A 23,508-nucleotide genomic window follows, 5' to 3' on the forward strand; every position below is an offset into this window, starting at 1 on the left:
ATAAATACAAAGTAACAAAAGCAAATGAGCAATTCGGACTCCACTAAAAGCTGGGAGCATGGACCAGGTGCACCGGTAGGGTACGAAGCAGGTTTCCCCGTGGTGAACCCCAATGATATCAGTGATGATCCGGATGAAGATGATGATAACATTCCGTTTTCAGAACTTAGACAAAACTCTGCCGGATCTGGAAGAACGACCTTCGGTGAATTGTACATAGCTTAGGCTGATTTAAAGATTGAGGAAACTTACGAAAGTGAATAAGAGAAAACACTCGTCGTACAATTCAAACTACGAGATGATGTTTGCAACTTGAACGAAACTAAAAGTGATATAGACAAAATGGAAGCAGATTCTGTTAATGATTTTTGTTCCGATTATGACTATCAGAATTTCATTGTAAATATGAATCGTATGATAAACTTTGCAAACACGAAGGATGGCCGATTTCTGCAGTTGCGGCGGCCTATGAAATCCATGGCAGAGGACACGAATGTACGCTCGTACTGAATGGAATAAAACAAGGAACACAAGATCAGCTCTTTTAACTTGATACTATGAATGTAAATATATGTATAGTTTGATTATTTGACTTTGTCTTTCATAAAATAATTACTTTTTTATTGTTTTTTATCATTTAAAAACGATATTACAATGTATGCCTTGGCTATCATCTGTCATTGTTTTTCAAACTTCACTGATTCTCCACTGAAACCTGATCAGTCCGGTTCACTGTAGAAACCGACCTCTTGTTGTGGTCACGAGGACTGCCGGTTTTCACAGGTTTGACTGCATGAAATAAGAGGTGCAAATTGAAATCGTGTGATAAAACGTTTTTTGCAAGTTGTTATCAAATTATGTTCTGCCATGTTAAAGGCCTTTGTTCGACCAATGACTTATATTTAGAAAGCCAAATCTATTGCCTAACAATGCAAACTTGGTTTCATGGACTATTTTAAGTTGTGAATACTCTGCACTCCTTCATTAGCTTTATATATGGTATCAGTGAGCAAGCTATTTTGAAAGGCTTATACTTGTAAACAATTGATTCTGATTATGGTATTTTTCCATAATGTTCAATAGGTGGATGATAAAGTGCCGTTAGCAATTTAGATTTGGCCAGATCAGTTTGTTTGTTTGTTTGTTGGGGTTTAACGTCCGAGCAGCAATATTTCAGATATATTCAGACGATGAACATGAAATTGATGATAAAATGAACATGAAATGATGATGAAATGAAAAAGGGATGGTACACAAGGATAACTGGGTCGACAAATTTTGATTGCCACTGGAAAGAGGGAGAGGTGGGTAGGGTCGGGCAATATAGCCTCCTGTGGCGGAGCCCTATGTTCCTACACCGGGAGAATACCACAGTAGGGTTCTTTAACGTGTGAGGAACGTGGCATCTTTCCCAACACGGTGCACCACTATGGTTTGCGGTCAGGATTTCCGTATTTTAGCCTGACAACCCCAGCAAGTAACACGCCAGGGGTACCCCATTCCACCACCTGGGACACACATCCCAGTTGCTCTGTGGGCAGAGCGCCCTAGCCCCCGGCTAGGGTTCTGAGCACTATTTAGTCGCCTTTTACGACAAGCTTAGCGCTGCTGTAGGCCTATTCTTTTAACACCCGGACCTGCACGGGGCTGGCCAGATCAGAGACTGTTTGATTTAACAGGTTCTGTGCTTGAATATTACTGTGTATAATACATTTAGCTTTAGATTAGTAAAGATATTCAAGATTCTCTCTTATCAATCGATTTAGATGTTTATCCGTATAATGCCTAAGTTAATAGAAACATAGAAATTTCATGAGATAAAACGTAAAACTGGGTTCATTCAAACATATTAATTATTTTTTGTATGATTGAAGTGAAGTTTTATTTAAGATAATTTAAACAGTCTTGGCATGTTATTGATTTTAATGTGAATTCGTGTTTTATTGAAAAGATATACTTACTGAAAAAAATACTAAGTATGAACATGGATTTTTGATGGAGGATTGCATAATATTGTATCTTAGTTGCGTTTCATTGCTGTTATATTATCTTTCTAACTTTACACCTGTGTATTGCGGAATTTTGTAACACCTGACACTATCGTGGCACTCCTTTATTTTCATCTATGAAAAAATGTCTCCTCAATTCCACAAATTAATTGAGTAAATGTGACATTAAATAGCTACTAAGCTAACAATTAATAAGTATATCTCCTTCTATTCCAGTTGAATAAGGTCAATTTTTTAGTAATTCGTGTTAAAACGTTTTCTAGAAGATAAGATATTGAATTATTTAAAAAATATTCCACCCGATACTAACAAAGCATAGTTTAAGATGATAAAAACTAATTGTTCGTACTCTTATAATGTACTCCAGTTCTGTTATTAAAGTTACAATGTAAGACTAAATATGCAATAATGTATTTCAAGGTGTTGTAAAAAAACTATACTCTGTGAGTAAACATTAAAACCATAAGGTTTTTGGTCTTTTTAACAATGATTTGGGAACAATTATCGTCCAGTAATTTCAATAACGTCTCAAAGATATTTAAGTTTCGTATTCCATGCATGCCTTAAACCTTTCTCATAAGACCTCGGCTTGTTGAGTTTAAAAATAATTTATCTTTATAATCCGGATCACAATGACTATGACCTTCAAAATTTCCGTCCTCTCTCGTCTGGTTTATCGTAAGCAGTGTTCTCGAAACAACTTGCGTTAAGGAGCCGATTGAACGGGCATTAGATACAATATAATTCTCATACGTTTTTCTTCCAATCACAACTTCTGGAACATCTAAACAGCTGGTTTGTTATAAAATAGTGTTCAGCATAAAGATAAAACAATTCACCACTTGTCCTAAAAGATTTTCTAATATTTCGATACGATCCAGTATCTTTTGAATTAACAAACAATATTAGTTCTTTTTCCACTGACGAAAACAGAAGATTTGCTGATAAATGTGCTTTTAATTGTCAACTACGTTTCTAGTAAAGATGACTCAGAAAAGATATAATTATTTGCGAAACCCATAAAATGTAGAATTGAATCTTTCCATCACCACTTTGAATATTTGTTTCAATACTGGTGCTCCACATGCAGCTTGACTAGATTAACACAATAACACAAATATGAAGGTAGTTTTGAACATCGGATAATAGGGGAGAGAAATCCTTAACTTCAAATTTTATTTTGAATAGAAAAAAAGATGCTAAAATAATCGATCAGTGACACATCTTGACATGTACATGAAGCACAAGCTTTGTTCTAACAAAATAATTCGAAATAATTCCAAATCATCTTCCAAATATACCGAGGAAGATGTTTACAAAATACTGGAATTTTTCAACGACAACATATTTGTCCAGTGTGGTGACGTGTTTTCCAACAAACGGTCGGCATTCCAATGGGAACAAATTGTGCTCCTTTACTAGCTGACCTATTCCTTCACTCTTATGAGGCTGACTTTATAGCTGATCTGATCAGAAAGAAAGAATAGTGTTTGGCTAGATCCTTCAATCTCAGTTTTCGCTATATAGATGACGTGTTATCTTTAAACAATCCTAATTTCGGGGATTTGATACATCGCATCTACCCAAAAGAACTTGAGATAAAGGATACTACAAACACTGTGAAGTCAGCCTCATATCTTGACCTACACTTAGAAATCGATGGTAAAGGAAAACTATTGACCAAACTTTACGACAAACGTGATGACTTTTCATTCAGAATTGTCAACTTTCCTTTCATCTGTGGCAACATCCCTTCGGCTCCTGCGTATGGAGTGTTCATATCATAACTCATACGTCATGTCAGAGCTTGCCGAAACTACGCAGACTTTTTGTATCGCGATAGAACTCTAACATATAGGCTTCTGGAACAGGGTTATGTTGCTACAAGATTGAAGTCACCACTACAGAAGTTTTATGGTCGTCATCATGAACTCGTGGATCGTTATGGTGTATCCATCAGCACCATGAAAACTGATTTATTCAACGGGTCATAGTTTTCCTTTCCTCGTTTGTCTGCCCCGGGCTTGACTTTTTATGAGCAATTCGGCGGGTGTTTCTAGAAAAGCAGAGGACGCTTACCCTACCGGTGCACCTGGTCCATGCTCCCAGTTTTTAGTGGAGTCCGAGTTGCTCATTTACTTTTGTTACTTTGTATGTATGATTTTAGTTATGTTCTTTGTTGTGTATGTCTGTTTTCCATGTCTGGTCTTTGTCCCTGGATTACATTCTTTTGATTACCGCTATAACTTTGGTTCCCTTGATTACTCTTGAACACATTAATAGGTATTGAAATTAATCCCCTAATAAATTACATAGACATTTAGTACAAAGTCTATGTTCTTTATCAATATTGTTCCAACGGCCAGTCTCTATTGGAAGTTTCAAATAGCTAACGCTAAACTTTGTATATTGAAAATCCAAATGTAATAAATATGGTTCTAAACAAAAGCTTTCCTTGGGAATGGAATAGATTTTTCCTCTAGAAGAATTTGCAATTGGATTTCACCATTTTTATTTACAAATGACCTATAAGAGTCTGCTTAACATTTGCTTTAATCCAATTTACATTAACATGTATCTGATTTCTAAAAATAGACATAGGTATCGCTATGGTTCTGACTTGGTACAGGCATTTCAAACGAAATGATGGTTTAAATCTAGGTTTTACAGGGCCCTAAACCTCCCTCTTTCATTACGGAGTGAATAGTTTAGTGGTGATTAAATAGCATTTGCATGCTATAGCGTCATAACCAGTAAATCAGCGTCACATCAGCACAAGGAGCTATTTACAAAACAAAAAACAAAACAAAACCAACCATTACTCATTATTTTAGGAAAACTGAGTTATTTTAAACCAAGGACTGATACCTAAAAATAATTTAGTAAGAGACCTTTTGAGAAGCATTGCCTCATTCCCCTGATTCCGGAGTCTGTTACACAGATATTTATGGCATTCAAGGAAACCAGAGTAGTTAGTACTTGCTCTATCTACGCGAATGAATTGTGAAATAGAAACACTATATGCAGGAGATAAAAGTGTATCGCTGCACAAATAAGGACACTTTATTATATTAAAATTAAAATCGTCTCTTTTATCATAAATTTTACTGCTGAAAAGACCACTGTTGTCAAAATAGATGCAGAACAAGCTGTTTCCGTAGTCTCCTTTATATCTCGAACTCTAGTGCATATATTTACCATTTACCAAAAGAAGGGTTGTTGATGGACTATACATCATCAATATATATGTGTGTAAAGTTAAATGATTAAGCATCTTTTATATTTTTATTCATTAGAAGATTTTGAATATATGAATATGAAAGCAAATAGGCTAGGCGAGGGGCAAAATTAGAGCCCATAGAATGCCAACTTGTTGAAAAATAGCTCCTACAATTGTGACAAATATGTTATCAATGAGGAAATCAAGCATACAGGAAACCTGCTTTTTTGTGTAGCACACTTCACCCATTTGCGATGTTTTAGAAAATTATGTAGATTTGTAACCCATAGCAACATATATTTTCGAATCAGCAAAAGATTTATCAATAAGTCCTTTCAAACGAGATTTCAATTTATCATGTGGCAACGAGTGTAAAAAGTTGAGAAGTCAAAAGGTTTTAGAGAACTTATCCGAAAAGCTGCAGGATTTTAGGTTTTGAAGTAAATTATTAGTATATTTAAGTATCTACATACGATTAATGCCATTACGAGAGTAGGTGGTATTGCAACTGGCTTGCTGTCCATCATTCAATGTGGACAATATCTTTGTAAGATGAATTGACATCTCCTTCGTGGAGCAAAACGAAGATCCAGCTATATTTATTCTTTGTATGGATTCTAATGAAGTTTGGGAATTCAATACAAGTAAGGTTAGTCCTCACATTTTGTTTCGATGTTGAGAGAAGACATAAAGGATTTGTGGTTGTTTAGGATTTCATCTTTATCATACGTAGTATGTTTGTATGTGCCAAATAACCTTTTTATAGGAACTGAAGAACAAGAGGATAAAGAATCAAATTCAGCTAAAACATTGCTTTGATTCTGTCTCTTTATCGTTTATTTTGCTTGCATTTGATTTGTTCTCGTTTTTTATATTTTCGTATTAATTTTGATTTTATAATTGTACATTGTTTTATACATATATTTAATTTTAGTTTACTACTTATTACGTAGAAAATGTGCTCACCTCACGTTTCATTTACAATATTTTCATAAATTGGTCTTTCTGACATAACACATATTTGCATTAAAATCAATAAAAAGCTAAGACACACTAAAATATAAACTAGATAACCTCACTACACTCATAAAAATTATGATTGATATGTTCATACAAACAGGTCGACTTAAAGACGATTAGTACCTGGCCAAACCTAGATTGCTCACGGTACAATATCATGCACCTGCTGAATATTATGGAAAAACACAAAATATAAATCTAACTTTAACAGGTATAATCTTTTCGAAAAGCTTGCTCCCCGATATTATTTTTTTATTATGATGTACAGGATTTGTTTCTGACGGAAGTTTTTGATATTTAAAAAAGCATATGTGACGCTATTGAGGGAGTTAGAGTATTCACAACTTAAAATAGTCCATGAAATCAAGTTGTTGTGAATAGATTCGGCTTTCTTAATTTAAGGCAATGGTCGGACAGAGCCCTTTAAACTGGCAGAATAGAATTTGGAACTTTCACAATTTTTTATCTCATGATGCAATTTTGCATCTCTCAATGTGTATTTCAATGTTGGTGACGTTTGTGTGAATTTTGATGCAATACATGGAATATATGTCATCAGTCAATAAGGGTGGCTCCATCTCCTATTCCCTACCTTCTCTGAAAGCGCTGAATAGAATTTAACGAGACTTTACAATTTTAAAGCACAAAATGCCATAACGCACCTTTTATTTTGTTTCTTTGAAGTGGAGGGGGTAACATCAAGAGTGCATAATTTGCTCACAGTTTTACAAGCATGATTACTTTTTTTTATTATTAGATTAAGGCTACCCCACGAAGACACGGTTTCTTTTGATAGATTTATTAGTTTACATTTTGTACATTTGTATGTCAAATATTTCGTGCAATTCATGACTCAAAGTGAGCATACTACCCTGAGACCATCGAGGCGTTTCTTCTTATGAGAGGAAAGCAAAAGAAATGTTATATTAGTCCCTCGCCGAATCATGCATTGGTTCCCTTTCCGATATCTAATTTTGTTTACCTATACTTACATTTTCAAGAACCAGTTTATAACATAATTATTTGTAAAACATTTTCCACCAATTACAGTGGCAGAGCTTCCATTAATTCATTTTTTTTTCAGTGCGAAAAATGAGGGGGTATTTTCATAGATTATACCACAAACAAAATGAAAAGTAAGAAGGTATTTAAATATTATGTTTATGGGTACGCATGAATATATTCGCAATATAACTTGAATATCTTGATTTATAACATGTGTATGATATTTCAAGTTCGTTTAAATTTGCATTTCGATAGCAAAAAGAGAAAGCTTATAATAAACATGTTAATGACCTGTCAAAGTATTCTCGAACGAATATCCCAAGTATAATGTCAGCAAAAACAAGGAAATTTTGGAACGCATCGTAGATGTCACCATTATACTCAGGCACCACAACATACCCTTTAAAGGTCATGCGTGGGACAAACTGGCAAGGCAAGAAAATGGTAATTTCGATGTTCTGTATGATGAAAGCAGACGATCAGCCCATCTTCAAGTCACATTTAGAATCAGCAGCGTATAATGCAAATTATATGAGCCCAGACATTCGAAATGAATTAATTGAACTAGCTAGTAAACACTTACTACACAATATTGTTGATCGCAAAAATAAATGCAGTTACTTGTCCATCAATTAATTGCTGATTTGTGCTTTAAAACAATAATACTATTATGTTAATCAGTCACTTGGTCACATTGACCCTACACTATCCTGACAACAAATTTAAAGTGGATTTCATATCGTTTGTATGCAATTGATAAAAGTGAACAGAATTTTACTTGTCTTGTGCTGTTCTGCGTTTCCCTGATAATTCATGATTTTTATAATGCGAAGTGGTGAAAATGGTCTTTTCTTCTCAGCTTTGTGAATTCTAAACCTTTATTTCGTTTATTATAAATATCCCCAAAAATCTCGTAATACAGATTTAACCAATCAAACGCACGATATGAGTGACGCTGACGATCAGCTGACTAATCATATAATTGGTATAATTGCCGCCCCTCCCCCCACTGCGAAACACTATCTTTATGTCGTAAAGCAGTTTTCAGGGGAGAGTTTATTTTAATAGCGAAGTTTTGTTGTCTCAAAACCTTAGTATTTAGTTTATTCATGGTGTCGCATTCATGAAAAGCATGCCTGTGCTCTTTTAAAAATAAGTGAAACCCTATACAATGACCAGAGTAGCAATTTTAACTATGTATAACATGTATGTACCCCCGCAAGCACTCTCTATGTTGTAAAGCAATATTTGGATGGAAGCTTATTCAAGTAAAATGATTATAAAAGGTGACTTCTATATTTTGTTTATTAACGTTTCAATACATATGTACCTTTGTTGAACATGATTCCAATAGGAATAATTCACCTTTAATAGTAGTTGTAAGTTTTCAAAGTTATACATCTGTGTACTATTTAAAACACGTTAGTCAACTTTTTTTCTATACAAGAACAGTTGGTATCCTTGGTTTTTTTTATTAAGTTTACAATCTATGATAATATTTTTTAAGAATGTTGAGTATTTAAATAAAAATATATTTTATAAACATTTCAGTATTACATTTTCTTATACTTCGTGTGATATACAATTTTATGACATATACTAGATTTGTTAAATATAAATCTAACTTTAGTCCCTCGGACACCTGCATGTTGGAATATTCCAATTTTACACGTTCTGCTGTTGAGTGTAGTTTCTCTGTATTAATATAAATGAATTTAAAACATTTTTAATAGAAGTGTTTATCATTTCTTACAATCAAATTGATGGTTATATATGTTTAATTACCTTTTTATTTATCTTTTTTTTTTAAATAATTTAAAGATTAAATTAACAAAATATAGTGTTCAACGAACAGTGCAAATACATTTTAGATTTTTAATCATTGTAAGTCATCGGTCACCTACATGTTTATGTTCGACGAACCCAATATTGCGAACATTAGTGTCGTAATTGCCTGAAAAGAAGGTGTAACGGAAAATTATGGCATTTACTTTAAGCTTTTTTATTATTCAAAGTGTGTTCAGTTTTACAAGAAATAAAAGGGTATTATATAGTTCCACAAGGCAAGGGGATATTTAAACCATTACAAGGATTTAATTCTACCTAATATAAATATGCACTATCAAGTAGACATTTTTTAAAAGAAGCATTTAGAAAAATGCCAAAAATTCGCCGCATATTTGTGATACATGTGTACAATTCATTAGAAGCAATTGAGTGACCCAGATTCGCAAGTTTCAATTAATACCAGCATTTAAAGTGTATATATCTATTATTTTCTTTATGTGCATATATCTACAAAAAAAAGAGATTGAACAGCCTTAATTGTTCGGCTAGTAATGTTATAATGTTAGAAATCTGGTTACTTTCGAATTTGTTCCAGCAGAATCTTTTTTTAATTCACAGAGGCCTATCCTAATACGCTGGACATTTTTGTAACACCCATATCTATTTTGCCATGTCATAGTAATCATATTATCAACGGAAAGGATTTTCTGTCAATATATGTAGCTACAGCATGTACTACAAGTATAATGCATGGGTTTTAAGGTAAAAATTGAAGAAACCTGTCTTTCTTCACATTACACACAGTACTTGAATTTTTTTTCACCAATTTGAATAAAATTCGATCATTTGTGTTTTATTCGACTTTGAAAAAATACTGTCACATGTGTTTTTTGCAACGAGTCACGGTGTAGTTATTATTATGCTGTCAGGTCATTTGAGTAGAAGTTAATTCTGCGTCCTACAGAGGTATGTTTCTTATTTTACCAGGACAGTTTCATATTTTCAATCATATAAATTGAAGTACATTTTGAACTAAATTTAACCATACAATCCAAATTATATTTTAGTTATATACCATGTATTACTTTCAAAGTATTTGTAGCAATATTACTAGTTCAATTGGCACCGTTCGTATGGGGACTTCATAACACAAAACTATATTAAAATATCAACAAAAAACTACAACATACTGACATTGATCGTGTGGACCCATTGAAGGTTCCAACTTTTACACATTTATTTGTTAAAGAATAATATATCATCTTACACTAATTTTATTATTTTATTTTGCAGAGCCAGTAGTGATGACATGCACAGGAATTGTCGTTTGAATAAATTATTACTTGCAAGAATTTTCTTTGCGTTCTTTGTCTTAAAGATATAACATGTCAGGGAAATGGCACCAACTTTATTGCTTTGATTTTTACACAAGAATGTAAGACGTAAGACAGTTCTAATACATGTAACTTCATGTAATATATAACAATTATACCGCTTCCTTTCAGAGCTGTGTGACTAAAAAAGGTCCGTACAGAAATATCCTTATTCAGTGTAACTGAAAGATACCACACTATTAGTTTTTCTTAATCTAAAATATCTTAAGAGTCCAGATTTAGAGCAACAAACCTCATTAAGCGAAGTGGCCAATCCTTAACAGTATTTAGTAAAGTTCAACACATCCATGCAAGTACATCCTCAGGAAATAAGTATTGCAATATTAATGTAAACAACTTGTCTTATAATATATAAATCTAAACCTTATTCTTTGAGAAATGGGACTCTCTGAAAAACAAGTACCCTCTATTTCCTCTACGTATAGTAGAGTAAATATCCTCAATCATTTTACCCCCTAATTTAAGTGGGGGTTTATAGTGAAAGAGGTTCCAATCCTTCCGTTACGCAGAGAAGTTTCTATATTTTATTGCTCTACACCACTAAATGACATTTAATGGAAGTTTCATAGAATCTTTTAGTTGCAAAAATTGGATATTTTGCATTTAAATAGGGTAAAGTTACAGAAATATACTGGCTCCCCTATACTCCTCACCCCCGGCATAAATTACTGTTAAATACCCCAACAATTCATTTCCAGCTAATGCAAACACATTCAGGACAAAACAAATTTGTTCTTGGGGCACACACTGAAATCATTGTGAAGTGGCTATCAAATATGATGTCCTTAACCTCTATAATATTCAATCCACCAGTGCGGTTTGGTAGCTTGTTCGCTACATTAAATTTACTCGTTTCTGATTGGGTAACATTGTTTATTTTTTTAAATATCCATTGACCAAAACCATTTTGATTTTCAATTATGTGATTGAAATGTCTGTTAAAACTTCTTTGAAAAGGAAATAGATATACATTGAGTGTTCAACTTCATTTTTTTCTATATAAAATAGAGCTGAAAATAATGTTAAAATAATGATTACACTTTTCGTAAATGACCATGTTTTCAACTTGCGATTTCCATTAGGTAGGCAAACTGCACATGTCTCTCCTAATATAAAACAATCATGCATTTTTTAAGGAAACCATTTGAAATGTGTGAATGTACTAGTATCCCATTTTTCTTTTTTCTATTTTCTTCGGTCTCCTGTAAAAATATATTTCAGATGCCCCAAAAAAGTGACAGTAACAATAGAAGTTTAACAGTGATTTGAGTGGCCTCAATGAGTTGTATTAACTAAATGATTAGTGAACATCTAGGGAACATATCCCAAGTTTACTACACACAATATTAATAACGTAGAGCAGATTTCTACTCAGAAAGCTATTTAAACTTTTCAGTAGCCTACCTAGATATGTATTAAAATTACAACTGGTCTATTTCAACTAGCTGTAAATCGTTTTCTAGGAGACAGAATATTGACTTGTTTAAAAAAGACCGTTCTAAACGAATCAAAGTATGTTTCAGATGAAAAAAAACAAAACAGTTGTACTTACTCTTATAATGTACTCCAGTTCTGTTATTTAAGTTAAAATGTAAGACCAAATACGCAATAATACATTTCAATATTATGTAAAAAATATACTATGTCAGTGAACATTAAAACCATAAGATTTTGGTATATTCAACAATGATTTGGTAAAGAATTTCTTTTAGTAATTTCAATAACATCACAAAGAGATTTATATGTTTCGTATCCCATGCATGTTGTTAGCCCTTTCTCGTAAGATCTCGACTTATTGAGTTTAGAAAGTAATTTATCATTATAGTCCGGATCACAATGACTATGACCTTCGAAATTTCCACCATCTGTCGTCTGGTGTACCGCCAGTAGTGTTCTAGAAACATCTAGTGTTACGGAGCCAATTGAACGCGCATAAGATACAATATAATTGTCATACGCTCTTCTTCCAATCACAACTTCTGGAACATCTAACCAATTAAATAGCTGGTTTGTAATGAAAAAATCTTCAGCATTAGGATAAAACATTTCACCTCTTGTTCTCAAAGCTTTTCTAATATTTCCATACGATGCAGCTTCTTTTGTATTTACAAATGCAATATTAGTTCTTTTTCCACTGATGAAGAGAGAAGATTTGCTATCAAAAGTGTTTTTAATTGTCAACAACGTTTCTAGTAAAGATGACTCAAATAAGATATCACTATTCGCGAAACCATAAAATGTAGAATTGAATTTTTCCATCACAACCTGGAACATGTGTTTCAGTACTGGTGCTCCACATGCAGCTTGACTACTGACAGGAAACACTGTCCATCCTCGATCTCCAACATATTTAGTAAGCTCACTGTCATTAGTAAACAAAACTAAATTAGTGCGAGGCATTAATGTGTTCCAATTGACAACTGTGTTGTTATGGATATCATATTTGATCGGGTCATTTACCCACGATGTAAATAAAGTCAAAACCGTCTTATCACTATAACTTGGCAATGTGTTGAGTTTTTTTGCTTGCTGCAATTGACACTCTCTTGAGATTTGGCTGATCGTAGTTCTTACGAGCTCGTCGACGTATTTATTATTTTTTCCGACACAGTCTTCTAGAAGAACATAGGAAAAGTCCGATCTGCCCATGTCTGCAGAGAATTTTATTAAAGCGTCAATGAACTTATGTATTGTACAAGTTTGTTTTATTTCATTTGCGCTTCTAGTCAAAATCAGATAGTAAAATATATTGAGGATTCCAACCGCTGATAAACACATAAGAATCCACACCATAGTAGAAGCTTTTGGGACACTTTTCATACTTTCTCTTTTTTTCTATAATTGCATTTGATTTACTGGAAATAAGGATTACAAGATTATCACAACAATGCCGACGGCAAAATTTTCTAAACGACAACCTGACAGTTGTACTTGATAAAATGTTTTCTTCTTCTTCCGTAAAATATGTTTATTTTTTGGAATCGAACTTTTTTCTATCTTGTACTAAAGAAACTAAAAGCTTGACTGAAAAGAAATACAATGCGTCTGATAATGCCCACAGGTCATTGTTAATTATATTTCGTCGTTTTATAATTATTAATTTCAAAGGTAATAGTTTTTTAGGTATAACAAATTTCAACAAACCTGTCGTAGATATGCTTTCCAGTCAATCAAAAGTCCGCATTGAAGGCTTCCATGGTGATTTATTTAAGGGATGCGACAATTTCAGTATGAACAAGATTGAAAAATAGAGCTCTTCTTACTCATTACAATGTGCTACTGAAAAACTTATAACTTTGACGGTTAATGTTTTACCTCAATATGAAAGTTTCGAATTACGACTGTTCCGGAAAATTTCGGTTTTAGAATTGACTCAAGTCACGTGATTTTACAAAAAAAAAATCGGCATGACACCTTCCGGTTTGTTAATGAGGACAACAGAAAAAGAAAACAGTCAGATTAAAAGTTCAAAAGCGAACTTGTGTGTAGCAGTGGGGTGCAAATCTGATTACAGAAAGAGAGGAAAATGTGGTTACACAGCGAGTGTTGAGTTTCTTCTCTCCCCACCCAGCTTAAGACACCTAAGTTGAGGAAAAAATGGCTGAACTTTGTCCAAACTCTGAGCACGAAAAGTCACATCGTTTGTATTGCAAACATATCGATGAGGGCAGAAAAACAGAAGAGCATCACAACCCAGAACTGTTTGCCTAATAAGAAACACCAAGAAAAATGTACGATCTGATAGAAGCATTATGAAGTCAGAATTGACCAAAGGTCATCCTAAGTGTCAACAGAAAGTCACAATGCAAAACTGTGAACTAGTGCATGAGTACCTAGAAATGGATACTATTTATCAAGCAGTGAAGTTTCTCCTTCAAAGAGTTAGTATTATATAACATTTAATGAACTTAAATACGCATTTGCACTTAATTGTCAGGGTGGATACATGTAGTGGGATTAAGCTTTTAAGTTCTTTTTAGCTGTTAATTCACTGAAAAGTCATTTCTTCAAATTGATTCAGAGTTATACCTATATCTGAAAACCTCAATTTTACATGTCTTGGATACGGAATAAGAGTTACTTCTAATTTTGTTACTGAAAATATCATGTATATCTCGACGAGAGCACACAGTGTACATGTACATTGTATTTGTAACATTATTGTACTAGTAGGATTTGTAGATATTGCTGAAAGTAAAAATCTGAATCCTGGAATCTTTGAGATTAAGAGATACATAATATGGAATTAATGTTAATAAATTCAAAAAATTGTTGACATTAAAACATGCATCACTCATTTTTATTGCAGTAGTAGCCACCCTGTGCCTTGATGGAAGTGCAATTATTTTATTCTGATCTTGTCATCCATGAATCTTTTTTTCACCAGGTACAGTGTGCAACTTACTTATGCTATACTATTAATTGAATTGCTTTGTAAAATACCGACTTTTTCAAGGTGTAATATCATATTTATATGTAATAGTACTTAAGGAAAATATTTGGTTTTTCGAAGAATGTAGCCAATAATACTACATAAAAAACACCTACAGGTACAAACCTTTTTATTTAATGTAAATAAATGTGATTAAAAATACATGTATATCAGAAAATTTAAGATAATTTGTGACATTTATTTTAGTCTACATATAAATGATGTTAATGTACAGTGTAGCTCAAAAATCTTTTGTGTCCTGGCTGAAACACATGTTTTGCATACAAAATTTCACGTTGCAGTTCCATTATTATTTGCATATAAAAAAATTTATTTTTTAATTTTACATAAGATGGAAACTTGTTTTTATTAGAATATTATTGTAGATGTTAATCTAATATTTCTAATTCCTCTTTTTAAATCGATTAAATTGATTTTTCAGAACATTGTATAGAACATGACTGCTGGTAAGAATTTCCCTGACATGTTTGTGACGCTGGAACTTTTTCTAACAAAGGCTGACATAATTGAAAGACCAAGTAAAGAATCACCAAGCTGTGCTGGAGGAAACTTCTGGGACGCTTCTACAAGATTTGTTTGTAAAAAGGATAACCTAAAGTGATGAAAATGTCAGAAACTACACTTGGATACCTTCAAATGCTCAATTGCAAGGACTGTTAGGTAGGATGTGGTTTAACACTCAATTGTATAATCATTTTTCCTTGAAAACTGCTTAATTGTGAGAAAACACTTTATTTCATCAATTTTAAGGATTTTTGTTTGAAATAATTATGGAAGCAAAGAAAGATATCAATTTAATTTTTTGTGGTCAAATTGCCTTCATGATTATGAACATTTTATGAAACTGTCATTAATATCAAGGCAAATGACATGTATCAAATTTATATACAAATGTAATGTAGTATAAGCTGATTGGGTCAGCTATTTGGGCTTCTTGTAATTACATGTGCTAGCTACATCAGCAGTAAAAATCATGTTGTGTGTTCACTATTATAAGTTTTACATTCTCTATGAGATAGAGCTAAACACACACACACACACATACATATATACATACAATGTCTCAGAATGTGACGACTCTATTCATTACACTGCTCCATTGGATCAAATTGATACAGGGAAGATATGGAAACGTATAGAAAGATCTGAAAAATTTCCAACGATGTTAGAACTGTCAAATTTGCGATGCAAATTTTTGGTCGTTCCAACCGCGGGACTCGAACTCGTACCGCTGTGACATCTATGGCAACACCGCCTGCACAAAGTCCAGCGCCTTAGACCACTAGGCCAGCTAGGCTATATATAGCTCATTTCGTTACCTTAATCTCCACTCCACAATATTATACATCATTTCAATGTTAAATGTGAGTGTGTATTCAATTTCAGATGGTTTTGATGTATCTGAACCAAAAATAAAGTACTGGTCAGGAAAAACAAGTGCAGAAGTAATGAACTATCAGCAAGGCAACAAGCAGAAAAATGTTCCAAAAGGAAAATTAAGCCGCTACCATGAATTCTTGTTATCCTGAGTACAGTTAAGACTAGCTGTGATGTCTTTTTTCTTAGCTGATATTTTTGGTGTTTCAGAAACCAGAGTTTCTCAGATGTTTACCACCTGCGTTAATCTTATGAATAGCATTTTTGCTCCTTGCATTAAATGGCCAAAACGAGACAAAATACAGAAAAGTACATGTACATATCATTCAGGAAAAAAAAAACTTTTCAAAGACTTCTCCCATTATAAACTGTACTGAGTTATTTATTCAAAAACCTGGATCACCAACAGCACAAGTTATAACTTACAGTAACTACAATAATCATGACACATTTAAAGTTCAAGTGAGTTTAACTTCATCAGGTACATTCAATTTTACTTCTGACCTGTGGAGATGAAATACATCAGGCATATTTATAACTGAAAAAGGGCTTTTTTATTCGATTCGTCTAGGAGACGAAATCATGACAGCAGAGAGGTCTTTTATTAGACAGACAAGCAACACTTGTGCCTCCTCCTTTTATAAGGAAATGTAAATGGAGCAATGATCGTCCAGATACATCAGCAGAAGTAAAACTTACTAAAATATTGTCATAGATTTCGTATAGAAAGGGCAATACAGAGATTAAAGGAATTTCGAATGTTATCAGGCGTGCTTGATCTAAAATATAAACCACTGGCCAATCAAATGGTAAAAGTAGCTAGAATTGTTTTTCTTAAAACCTTGACAAACTACTTGTGAAGTTATACTACATGTACAGCTAACATTTGTGTAACTAACTTGTGTATTTGTAAGTCTCTTTTTCGGGTTTTTATTTTTATTCAAACATTGACAAGAGTTTTATATCAATAAATTTGCAACTCCCATTTCCAGATAAGTACATTGTTAACCTGTCAAACTTTTTCACCAATGGTGCATGCTGTGAATTTTAATCAACTGAGATGTACTTTGTTTAACTTTCAACTATAGTTTTAAATTTTTAAACTTTGCTTATGAGTTTTAATACAAGTTTTCAGTTTCATCCTTTTGCCATTGATAATTGAATTTCAGAAGAGGCCAGTATCGCTTGTATGTAACTTCTACAGTAAGAAACCGAAAATTGTTCTTTGGCATTTAGCAGTATTTAATCTAAGAATTTTGTAAATAAAAGGGAATAGTTTATACAATTAGTATAGCATAAGTGACGCATTCCTACTCTGATAAATTTATTCCAATTCGAATGTCCACATCCTTACTTGTTAGTTGATATATTTTGAATGTACTTATGAAAGAACTTATCACATATGTTTACTATTTGTTGTAAGAATTCTGGATCGAAATAATTCTCTCTGAAATTTGTATAAACTGCTCTTACTAAAGGTTCATAATGTGATGTATTAGGTTCAACTGTTGTGGTAGCTGTAGGAACAGATCTAACATCAATACGATTTACAGTTGATGGTTTTGACAATTTTCTTGGTTTATTCTCAATACATGGTATATCAGTTCCAACTTCAGTATGTCTGTCTTTGTTTCTGCTTGAAAAAAACTGTCAAACAGAGGAGAAGTGTGGTACAGTGATTACACGTACCATTATTCCTAGAAGTGTGGTACAGTGATTACATGTACCATTATTCCTAGAAAAGGAAAACAATAAAAATACAATTTATGTACAACTATTAGATATCATGAAAACGTATACATACTTTCACATGGATCTAAAGGGACAATTAGGCCACCTTCATGAAAGTATTTTTTAAAATACATCTCTATGTAATATTCAGAAAGTTGTATAGTTAATTAATTGCTCAAGCAAATTTATTTTTCAGCATTGTGCTATTGGACATATTATTCACATCTTGAAAAATTTGATGTTCCTAACTGGGCTCCTTTTAGATCTGCTACTGTACAAAATAAAGAATTTATGCCTATAATATATAAACTGGATGTTTTTATTTTGATTGAAAAAGGGCTATTTTCAATGTAAATGTTTAATGTACATGATATATTATAATTCAAAACTTACACAACACCTGCAAAACCTCCACTTTTAACATGCCCATCAGACTTGACCAGTACCCAGGTTGTGTCTGGCTTTTTGGCTGCCTGATTGTGGTATGCAGCTGGACTTTACATACATAAACTCTGTGCTACAGTACTATGTAATTTCTACACTCTGTGTATGATTAGCCAAATGCAGTTTATAACCATTATCGTCTTTAAGAGATGCCAACCTCATCAAATAAATTAAAAAAAACATCATAAGGCTCTATATTGAACATGTTGTTATATCAGTGGACCAGTTTTGCACATCGAGTAATAGCCATATTTAGATTCTTACATATATATACAGGTACATCTATTATTCTTGGTAAAATAACTCTTGATCCATTCATCTAAACTTGTCGTCGTGTCATGTCCATATTGTGATAATTGTTTGCTGTTGTTATCACTTCCAAGTCTAATTCCATAGCCGTTTCACACAAATGAACCAAAGCCGACCTTCTGTACAATGAGCATAAGATTCCTCTGTCCATTAAATATGATTTCAGTTCGAGCCAGCGTATGACTAAAATCTCCAGCAATGCTAATTTGACACATCGACATTATTTACGTTCACAACTATGAACCGGAAGTAAGGTAACTTTTTGAACAGCCATACTCCTCCAAATAGGAGAGGCAGAGGTATCATAACCCGAAAGTTCCCTATATGTATTTAGTTCAATACATCAGAAAAATCCTGTTAAGGTAATGCGTATTTCTTGTTTTGCCTTCAGGATGAATCTTTTTTTTTCTATCTGACAAAATAAAACTTATATACACTTAAATAATCATATTTTGCCCTTTAAACATGAAAAAATTCCCCCATTATAGATTGTTAACCGCTTCACTCAAGATTATCGTACAGGCAGAATAGTCAATGTACATAACATATTCCCAATACTTGTGTAGCAATGTTTATAATTTCTACGTTTCGTTTATTGCTTCTCTATTCTTTTTTGTATAATTTAATATTGGGGTTACAAAAAACACACAAAAAACGAAAATTAAGGTAGATTTTACATATAACAATTGTATGTAACTTTATTGCACGTAACTGGGAATAAACATGCGATGTGTGCATTCATTGGTATTTCTCTATGGTACAGTTTTTATACAATATCAATATCATCAATATATTTGTATTTAAAGTTAAAGATTTAGAATTTTTAAGATTTCATTCTTTACAAGATTCTGAAGAAATTCAGTCTCGTTTGAAAATAAATATAAATCAGCTAGAAGAGGAGCACTGTCAGTGCCTATTGGAATGCCAACCTGTTGTTGAAAAATAGTTTCTCGAAATGTGAGAAATCTGCTTTTCGGTGTAGAATACTATGCCCTTCTGCGATGTTTTAGAACAAAAATATGTGGATATATAACCTAGAACAACATAAGTTTTCGAAACAACAAAAGACTTACCAATACGTCCTTGAAACGAAATTTCATTTTATCATGTTGAATTAAATATAAACAGTTTCAAAAAAAAAAAAAAAAAACTGCGGAATTTTAGGTTTTAAAGTAAATCTTAAGAATTTTTAAGTATCTACATATGATTAATGCCACTACGAGAGTAGGTGGTATTACAACTAGCTTGTTGTCCATCATTCAATGTGGGCAATATCTTTGTAAGATGAATTGGCATCTCTTTCATGGAGCCAAATGGAGATCCTGCAATGTACATTTCTTCGTGTGGATCCTTAAAAAGTTTGGGATTCAATACCAGAAAGGTAAGACCTCACATTTTACACAAAGAATACTCAAATCGATTATTTATTCTCAATCACGTACATAAAGTTAATTATTGTCAATATTCACTTCATAGTAAGTTTTGTTATGGTAAAGATGGCAATATCTAAGGTACAAATCAGGGAAATATTTGACAAATGATGAAGTTTGGCTTATATGGAATACGAATAATTTAATACGACCAATCAGATAACAGTAATTCTATAGGCGAGATTAGCTTTTGTGTATTCCCTATCAAAATATGGCGTTTTGTTAAAATTTTTAGCTCTAGGACAGCGTATGAGTTGAGATGTAACGACTTCGTTCTGTTACTAAATATGACAGAATAGTTGAGACTTGTCGTGTTTAGTTGACAGATTTCCTTATTAAACAGAGTAGAGGCAGATAAATAAGAAATTAAATCTTAGTTTTGATTGGGTACTGTAACCAAATTATTTCGCGTGTAAGAAAAAGTCGCGAAAATTCCCCATTATGATTCATGGTTAAAGATTCAAGATTAAAAAACAAAGGGGTTAGAGATTAAAATTAAGTAAATAATCTAGTTAGACCATTTAGAAAAAGAGAAAGGTTTTTTTCAATATAACTCAGAAAATGGTAAATAAGAGAGAGGAGATCTGTTTTCTCCTTGACGGACACCTTTATCACATGTAAATAAGTCTGAGTATTTATCGTTTTTATGAACACATGACTTTGTATTCTGGTACATATTCTTTAAGATGTTAAACATTAACCAGAAGAAATATTACGTTTCAATAATTCTGACCATTCTGACTTATCAAGGTCTTTACTAAAATCAACAAAGTACAAAAAAGTATATTCCTTTTCGAGAGATACAAGTTTACTAGAAACATTTTCAATAGTAGATTGCAACTTTCTAAAACCAGCTTGTAATTTTGTAGTTAAATTAACCTCATCAGCATATTTTGTCATTCTGTTATTGATAATATTAGTAAAGACCATACTGAAACAACTGAGAATACTAATAGGTTTATAGTTACTAGGATTCTTTAACTTTCACTTTTTCGTATATATCGGATGGATAATACCATCGGTTCACGCGTCAGAAAATATACCCGAGTCAACGATGATTTTATATACCTTCTTATTAAACTGGTAACATTCACAGTATATTGTTAATGTAATTGTTCGTTATACAATCTTTTCTTGTCGCTTTATTTTTCTTTGAAACCTTTTTTGATAACGCTCTGACACATAATATTTCGGAAACTTGCGTACAGTTTCTTCGATATCTAAAATATTGGAATGTTTAAGATAGTCTCATCATCATTGCTGAAATTAAATTATCTAAAAATATGTAAATTTATCTTGAGGCACCCCTACCCTTTTGAATTACGTGAGTTTTTGAAACAGTCACGTAAAATATTCCAAAACTTCTTCGGATTTCGTGATGCGCCTCTTATTTTGTTTGTTACACGATTTTGAACTTCTTTGTAAGAGTTATCTAGATGAGATTTTTATCTTCTACTAGCATCGTTATGATTATTTTTAGTTTTATGAAAACAAACCGCCTTTAGTTTGACATTTGTAATCAAATTAAGGAGTTTCGTTACCCGTGCTCGATTTCAACATTTTACTTTTTGTTCGAAAGAGTAATCAAGGGAACCAAGCTTATAGCGGTAATCAAACGAACGTAATCCAGGGACAAAGACCAGACATGGAACACAGACATACACAACAAAGAACATCGAAGTAACTAAAAATCATACATACAAAGTAACAAAAGCAAATGAGCAACTCGGACTTCACTAAAAACTGTGAGCATGGACCAGGTGCACCGGTAGGGTAAGCGTCCTCTGCTTTTCTAGAAATACCCGCCGAGTTGCTCATAAAAGGTCAAGTCCGGGGTAGACGAAAAAGAAAAGGAAAACTGTGATACGTTGAACAAATTAGTTTTCATGGCGCATATGGATAAACCGTAACGATCCACGAGTTCATGATAACGGCCATAAAACTTCTGTAGTGATGACTTCAATCTTGTAGCAACATAACCCTGCTCCAGAAGCCTATTTGTAAGAATTCTAGAGCGATACAAAAAGTCTGTCTTGTCTCGGCAAGCTCTGGCATAACGTATGAGTTGTGATATGAACACCCCATACGCTTGTGCTAAAGGGATTTTGCCACAGATGAAAGGAAAGGATCTAGCTAAACGGTATTCTTTCTTTCGGATCAGATCAGCTATAAAGTCAGCCTCATAAGAAAAGATCAGCAAGCAGAGGAGTACAATTTTTTCCCATTGGAATGCCGATCGTTTGTTGGAAAACGCGTCCACCACACTGGACAAATATGTTGTCGATTAAAAATTCCAGCATTTTGTAAACATCTTCTGTATATGTGGAACTCATCTAGATTAGCAGTACGTCAAAGTGTTTACCAATATCATCTATTAAGATATTTATTTGCGCCGTGACAACTCGACAATTCTCGTGTTTTTGTTTTAAAAAGAATGTCAATTGCATAATAAAGTTTTTGAGGAAGTATAATACTTTTCATCAGACAAGCTCCAAAACTGGATTTTTGAGTCGCACGTACGGTTTTGCATATCAATTGAACCACTGGCTGTGCCCTTACAAACTTTTCCGTTAATGTACATATTATTCTCTCCACAAAACACAAGGAGTTGATGCCCTGATGCATTTGGTCTACATTTACATGAACTGTTTCAAAGTTAAAAATAAGTGTTGGTAATGTTACATCACAGGGTAGTGAAATGCGTCTAGCGTTGCGGGGATCAAAACCCACTGCTATCACTGGCTAGCCTACATGTAGGCGAAAGGGAGAGTCAAGTACTGAAATCTTGTCCTGCCAGTACAAAGCCTCTACACTACAAAGTCTCTTTCAATGACTTCACCTGGCAATACGCGTCATCTGGTATTTATCATCCCAGGCAGAATAGGAGGGTATCTTAGAGTATCAAGGACCCTAGAGATGCAGAGTATATATCCACCACATGTGCACCCGCCCTGGCTTTCACTAACCTTGCCCCAGCAAAGGGTCAAGCACTGCCTTGTGGGAGACTATGTATAGTCAAAAGCTACGGGAGTAAAACTAAACAGAAAATCCAGGTAGTTAGAACTCGACAGCTGAAGCAGAAGCAGTCGTCTAAGGAATGACACCCTTACAGCAAAACAGATGGCACAGGTGGTTAAGCATAAGACTATCAACTGTATCTTAGATAATAAAAATAATAGTAATAATAAACCAGGCACTCTAAAGCTATGTCGCCGCACAAATTGTCAAATATCCTTTCGACATGGGAGCCTATCGGAATAGAACGTGCGTACCATGTATGAGGGAGGAAAAGGTGCAAATATTGCAATGGAGATGCGGTGGTACAATA

At 33.3% G+C, this 23,508-nt stretch overlaps 2 protein-coding genes and 1 pseudogene across 4 annotated transcripts in view; 2 read left to right on the forward strand and 1 right to left on the reverse strand.

Moving 5' to 3' along the window:
• The window catches only part of LOC148624062 (transmembrane protein 196-like), a 321,118-nt gene that overhangs the window by 120,261 nt on the left and 177,349 nt on the right, over window positions 1–23,508 (forward strand). The window lies entirely within an intron of this gene.
• LOC148624068 (uncharacterized) lies at window positions 9,069–13,812 on the reverse strand. Of its 2 annotated transcripts, none has more exons than XM_088566529.1 (2): window positions 13,752–13,812; window positions 9,069–13,291 (listed from the first exon to the last, which is right to left on the reverse strand). In XM_088566529.1, exon 2 carries the CDS (start codon window positions 13,254–13,256, stop codon window positions 12,117–12,119), a length of 1,140 nt encoding a protein of 379 aa, XP_088422655.1. In that variant the 5' UTR covers window positions 13,257–13,291; window positions 13,752–13,812; the 3' UTR covers window positions 9,069–12,116. The 2 variants fall into 2 exon arrangements, with proteins under 2 accessions (XP_088422655.1, XP_088422654.1); XM_088566528.1 differs by having other exon boundaries at window positions 13,581–13,801.
• Window positions 14,189–17,948, forward strand: LOC148624069 (uncharacterized; annotated as a pseudogene). The gene is made up of 4 exons (XR_015919797.1): window positions 14,189–14,321; window positions 15,403–15,549; window positions 16,276–16,779; window positions 16,859–17,948. The product of XR_015919797.1 is annotated as an uncharacterized LOC148624069 (transcript).

This window comes from Perna viridis, chromosome 2 (genome assembly GCF_037379345.1).
Source record: "Perna viridis isolate PV_CMFRI_1.1 ecotype Kerala chromosome 2, ASM3737934v1, whole genome shotgun sequence".
NCBI lineage: Eukaryota > Metazoa > Mollusca > Bivalvia > Mytilida > Mytilidae > Perna > Perna viridis.